At 36.1% G+C, this 6,540-nt stretch overlaps 1 protein-coding gene across 5 annotated transcripts in view; it reads right to left on the bottom strand.

The window, feature by feature from the left end:
- Positions 1-6,540, bottom strand: part of cdr2l (cerebellar degeneration-related protein 2-like) — a 19,421-nt gene that overhangs the window by 6,196 nt on the left and 6,685 nt on the right. For all 5 annotated transcript variants that reach the window (XM_016556123.1, XM_016556126.1, XM_016556124.1 and 2 more), the window contains exons 3-4: positions 2,952-3,064; positions 675-823 (exon numbers count right to left, since the gene is read on the bottom strand). In XM_016556123.1, the coding sequence (XP_016411609.1) occupies positions 675-823; positions 2,952-3,064 (262 nt within the window). The remainder of the gene's footprint in view (positions 1-674; positions 824-2,951; positions 3,065-6,540) is intronic.

Below are 6,540 nucleotides of genomic sequence, written 5' to 3'. Positions count from 1 at the left end.
GCATCGATTCGCTACAGGAGGCCTTTGTTCACCCCCCGGAGCTGTGTGAGACTTTTTTTTATGGAAGGGCGCTTTTTATTTCACGTATTTTGGACTGAAGCAATGCAACACCCGCTGAGTACAACGATAGAGCTTGAAAGATTAAAAACAATTTTTTATATAACTCCGACTGGATTCGTCTGAAAGAAGAAAGTCATATACACCTAGGATGCCTCGGGGGTGAGTAAAATGCAGCCTTTTTTTTTTTGGGTGAACTAACGAAAGGAACTAAAGGAATAACTAATAACTAAAGGAATACAGAGAAAAAAACTTCAAGGCTGTAGTGTTGGAACTGTCATGTCACAGCATCACTACTTTTTCCTGAAGGCAAAAAATGGTAAGTGAGAACTAGTCAGATAATGAATGATTCCACCTATAGCAAAGGTTTAGCTCATGAATATGAATTGTTTGAAGTTCCAGGAAGGTTATAATGCAATGTCAGCATGACCAAATTAATATTCATGAGCTGAGCCTTTGCCAGAGTAAGACTTTGATTTAAGGAACCTGTGAGTGTTGGAGAGATACAATAGATGAGCTGGTATTGTTGCAAATTTTTTGGTACTGAAGTACCAGTACTTCTGAAATCCTCATTGTGTAGTGTGTTTCGCATGATGCTCTGATAACGTATGGCTCACCTGTCAATCTTCTGCTGAGAAGCTTTGCTCTCCAGCACCAGTTTTTCATTGGTTATCTCCAGCTCTCGAGCCGTCACATCCAACTGCTCGTACACTTTAGCGTGCTGCTCGTTCATCTCGCGCAACATCTCCATCTGCTTGGTCAAATACTGACACATAGAGACACATGCATAAGCCCGCCATGCCATATATGCTATAAACTTAAGCAGCACTGTAAATATTAGTGAATACGCTTTTTATTTGGTCATTACATTTTTTAAAGGGCGCGTCAGACTAGTTTTGTGTTTGTTCATTATCATATACACGATGTTTTAATAGAGTTGAACTTCAGTAGTTGAATAAATCAGTAATGTTTCCATCCAAAGTTACGAATTAAACTTATGTGCAAAATTGGAATATCGCATAAAACATTTGCGAATAAAGCACCATTTCCATCCAGTGAGCTGAAGAGAACAAAATCATCACTTCCTGATTAACTTGCACTAAATATCACACAGAAAATTGTATTTGCTGCAGTAGGAGAAGGCACTGTATATAATAATTTACAATAAATTACGAGCTTCAGAGCGCGCAGACGAAACGCGGTCATGTTATCTTATTTTCGGAGCCTGCTGTTTGGGAACACATAACAGGGAGTTAATTATAACGAAGTACTTTGACGAGACTTTGCTCAAGCATTTTAGAATGACAAAAAACTAGTACTTCAGATGCTGTGCAATGAGATCGGTCTGTTGGTTGGTCCAAGTATGCTGTCCCATCGCAAAGTCACGTCTTTTTTGATGCACATTAAGGAATTTATTAGGTAAAAGGTTTCCATCGTAGTTTATGCGCATGTTTTCTTACTGGATAAGAAATTTATCCTACTTAGTTGAGCGTGTTAGTTTTTTTATGCGCATTTTTAGAATTTATTCGCATCTTGGCGTTTCCATTCAGCTGGGGTTTTTTTCGCGATATCCTAAAATGTGCATTCAAATTGGTGGTTGGAAACATAGCTAGTGAATCAATCTGTATTAGTAAATTGATTCAAAATGCTGATATTATGTAAACCTAATCAGAAATGTTCATGAAAAGCTGCTAAATGGAATGTGTCTCTTAATCATAATATTTTGATAGAGAAATACTACAATATCTTTGTTTTATTAGTGCTGTCAAGCGATTAATCGCATCCAAAATAAAAAATTTTGTTTACAAAATATATGCATGTGTACTGTGTATATTTATTATGTATATATAAATACACACACACAGTAAATATTTTGAAAATATATATAAATATATTGAACATATAAACATAGCAGATTTTTCTTAAATATATACATGTATGTGTTTGTATTTATATATACACATAATAAATATACACAGTACACACACATATATTATGTAAACAAAAACGTTTATTTTAGATGCGATTAATCGTTTGACAGCAGTAGTTTTTTTTCCCTCATATGATGGAGTCAGTGTTAAACAAACCTGGCACCTGTTCAAGCCATTATGAAATGACATTCTTCTGGAAAGCTTGGTAATCTCTTGTGAATGTGTTTTTGTGTTCATTATTACATTGAACTTTCCTTCACTAAGATTAAGACCATAAACCCCTTACATTTCAGTTTTCTCAGTGCTTGTATTCATACGGCAGCAGCCAAAACATACCAGTTCCAGCATTACCGGTCTGAAATATCGAAATGTTGTGCAATCCATACAGAATGAGACCAGTATTCAAATAGATGCGAGAAACAGCACCTCATTGTTCTCAGATAAGTAATAGAGTCTTTGTTCAGAGGATCCGACACATAGACAGGCGACGGCTGTCATGCACTCCATTAGCATCATGCTGATGTGTAATTGGCTCATCGGGAGATAAGCACTGAGAGGAAATCAAGAGAAATGATTCTTCACTGAGACATGCAGGTCAGAGGTCACGACAGGGTTGAGCGCAATTAAGAATGTCATTGAGAATCATTGTATTTCTAAATTTGAATTTGGGCAGCAAACAAGATGCAGAATTCTAATTGTATTTAAGAACGCAGAAATAAAATGGAATAAAATTCAATTAACTGCTAAAGTATGAAAAATGAACACCACATACAGGCTGTTTTTTGTTTTGTTTTGATGGCTATTAACCGTTTTAACAGTACTGAACTTAGTTTTGAGAAACATGTCTAATTAGTTCATAAATAAGCATAATTATGTGAATGTTTTGGATCAGGAAATGATGTATTCACAGCCACAAACAGCTCATCACGCTGGTGCTCATGCAGATGTCCGGCTGGTCTGTACCTCGATTTCCTGCACCTGCTCCTCATTGTTGATGTACATCTGCTGCAGCGAGTCCTCTAGCTCCTTATTGCGCTCCAGAAGGGTTTTCCCCAGCTCAGCTGCCAAGTGCAGATCTGGGACAAAAACAGTACAATATAAGGGGATCTGCAACACATCCTGGTTACCATAGCTACCCATTCATTTCTATGGGGAAATTAAACAGAACCCACCACAATTTTGACTGTACTTTTTTGAGCTTCACATACAGCAGCTGATTTAAAAAGAAGATAAGCAATGCAGCGACAAAAGAAACATGTGGAATCATGTCATGTTAAGGTCTGGATTTTGGCCTTCTGACACTTTTTTTATTAAAACACAGAATTAAAAATGACACAATCTCAAGATACTGTCTACTTGAATACGTTTAAAGACCAGAATCTCCAATGGAAGGCTTACAGTTGCACGTATAACTGTGATCAAATGTATTTTAACGTCAAATGTCACTTTACATTTGTGAATTCTCGGCAGCACTGGCTCACAATGCTATTTATTGTTGTATTGAGGCTGTTGTCCTTATGATTCGCTTATGACTGAGACACAAACGCAGTCCTCCAGTCCACTCAGAAGGCGTTTTAATACCCAGGGAACATGCTAACAGAGACGGTGTCACACACACAGGGAGGAAGTGACATCGTGGGAGGTGGTGAAGTATTGAGCTCGGAATCATTGACCTCCATTACACTGATATGAATGCAGAGATTTATCATGAGATGAGACGGTGTCAGAGACAACGCAAACATACTATAGGGAGGAAACACAGAGCACCACATGCATAAATCATACAAGAGCGCTTAGTGCCACAGTGTAACACACTTTCATCCGTGTGTGTGTGTGTGTGGAAACTGATCCCATGAGAGTCTGCTGGAGAGAAACAGATAATAATGCTTAAAACACAGCCGAGGACACATATACTACATTTAAAAAGCCATTTCATTGCATGTGGCTTAACTGCAGTAGATTATAGGAATGCACCTATTGACTGATACTGATATCGGCTGACTGAAAAACGATATAATAGCTATTAGTATTAACCTACTGTTTTGTTGTGTCAATAAATGTTTTATTTGCTTTTATTTTTCTGCCAGGTTAATTAGACTTCATAACACCAGTTCAATCATGACAACTCTCGGAAGATTTTAGCATGGTGATGATATGACAATGTTAATGTATTTGGTCTTGGCGGAATAGATCTGCTACGCTGCTGCTGAATTGCTGCTGCTGTTGGTTATTGCTGTAGTTGTAGATTATTGCTGCTGCTGCAAGCAAGTACAGGAACTTGCTACTGCCAATGCATACGGCGATACGGTGCCGTGAGTATTTAAGACATACTGCTGCTGCACAAATAGCATATAAAATGACCCGCTCGGTTACGTTAACAACCAGTTGCCTGCGCCATCTAGAGTTTCATGACTGAACTATATATTTAGTGCTCTTTTGTTTGTTGTTTTATAGCCTTACCCGTTCCTGAAGACAATGCTTCTCATTTTTATGTGGGGTTTGTTTATAGTTCTGTTTGCACTGGGGGTGGGTGATATGACCAAAATTTTATATCACGATATAAGTAATTCTATTTCATGGTAATGATATATATCACGATATAGTTATTTTGCTTTAAACACACTGAAAAAAAGATTCATTGAATTTACTAAATTTTTTTAAGGTAAGTGGTTGCAATCAATTCATTTTAGCTACATTTAAATAAACAAATTTAGTTGACTAACTTTCAAGCAGATCTATACAGGTGGAGCTGGGGAAGGTGGAGGATTTCAGAGAAACTCTGAAAAGCGTGCTGCAGGAATCTCAAGTGAATGCTAGCCAGCCATATAAATGCAAGGCAGTAAGCTCATTGGCTGCATATGCAGCATGAACCAATCAGCTTGTGCCAAGTCGTTTAACTCTCTGAATATCATCGGTTACGTTAACAACCAGTTGCCTGCGCCATCTAGAGTTTCATGACTGAACTATATATTTAGTGCTCTTTTGTTTGTTGTTTTATAGCCTTACCCGTTCCTGAAGACAATGCTTCTCATTTTTATGTGGGGTTTGTTTATAGTTCTGTTTGCACTGGGGGTGGGTGATATGACCAAAATTTTATATCACGATATAAGTAATTCTATTTCATGGTAATGATATATATCACGATATAGTTATTTTGCTTTAAACACACTGAAAAAAAGATTCATTGAATTTACTAAATTTTTTTAAGGTAAGTGGTTGCAATCAATTCATTTTAGCTACATTTAAATAAACAAATTTAGTTGACTAACTTTCAACATTCTTTTTTAAATATAGCTAAAATAAATTGTTTGCAACCTCTTACCTTAAAAAAATTTAGTATAATTTTTTTTCAGTGTAAGGTCTTTATGACATCAACATTTTTGATACCACAGAAATTTCATAATTCCTATGTCACCAGTGTCAATATCACAAAAAAAAAGCTTACTGAAGACAAGTAAACAGTCAGGAATTAAATAAGAATTACAAGCAATAGGACAAAAACTACAGTAGAACAAATAAATAAGAAACGCTACATGCATTGTATAAAGCAATCAAATGTAGCTTATAAAAAAAAACGACATATTGTTCACGGTGTAAATTAAATATATATGTAAAAATATATATTCACGCAGTACAGAGTTCGACTTGTGAGGTGAAGAGCTCGGGTGCGAATTCCGTAAAACTACGGTTTACTGCCAGGGTCACGTATTGAACCCTCGTTTTAGCGCCACTCACTGGACGTTTCACTTTGAAACTGCCACGAAACGTGCAGTAAGTTACAAAATAACGGTGTTGCATAAATGTATTTAGAGGCACGTATTTCTAATGAGCCTGGGTTGGTTATGTCATACTCCAGGATATTTACAGCACATTCACACATGCGCACTCTTCAATAATGGTGCTTTCATTCTCTTGACAAACTAAAAGACGTAGAATGAAATGTGTATATATGGAATAAAATATACAGAATGTACCATATTGTTAGCTTGTTTATTTTGCCCAAGAGCATGATCTCATACTAACTAACTATTCTTCTAACCACAGGTCAAGAGCTGTACTTTCAACCACACACGTTTGCAATGTTCATTGGAAATATGGTTTCGGGAAACACCAAATCATTCAACTATGTTGCTATCTATGGAACTTATGACCATAGTTGGCAAACAAAACTTTTGGGAAACAAACCCCAGAGTGACATATTGGCCAGTTGTGTGTTTTTTAACATGAATGCCAATAAAAGTGTCAATTCACATAAGTGGTCATCCTGACTAGTCTCAAAATTTGCCACGATTTTAAAGAAAAAGTACTTTATATACATGTTAATTCAGTAATGTTGTGCACATCTTTGCATTATTATATATTACCAATCTGCTCTCTAGATAAAAGCCATCAGTTAAAAAAAAAAAACCTTTATGGGTTAATCATTATTTTATATTGGGGACAAAATAATGTGATATTAGCCATAACCTAATTTTCATGATAATTGAGGCAAAAATATTTTTAAATAGAACATTTCCATAATTTCTAAAAAAAAAAAAAAAAAAAAATTATT

Source organism: Sinocyclocheilus rhinocerous, unplaced genomic scaffold (assembly GCF_001515625.1).
Source record: "Sinocyclocheilus rhinocerous isolate Xijiao unplaced genomic scaffold, SAMN03320098_v1.1 scaffold647, whole genome shotgun sequence".
NCBI lineage: Eukaryota > Metazoa > Chordata > Actinopteri > Cypriniformes > Cyprinidae > Sinocyclocheilus > Sinocyclocheilus rhinocerous.
Note: the sequence above shows the minus strand (reverse complement) of the source record. Positions and strands in the feature narration are given on the sequence as shown.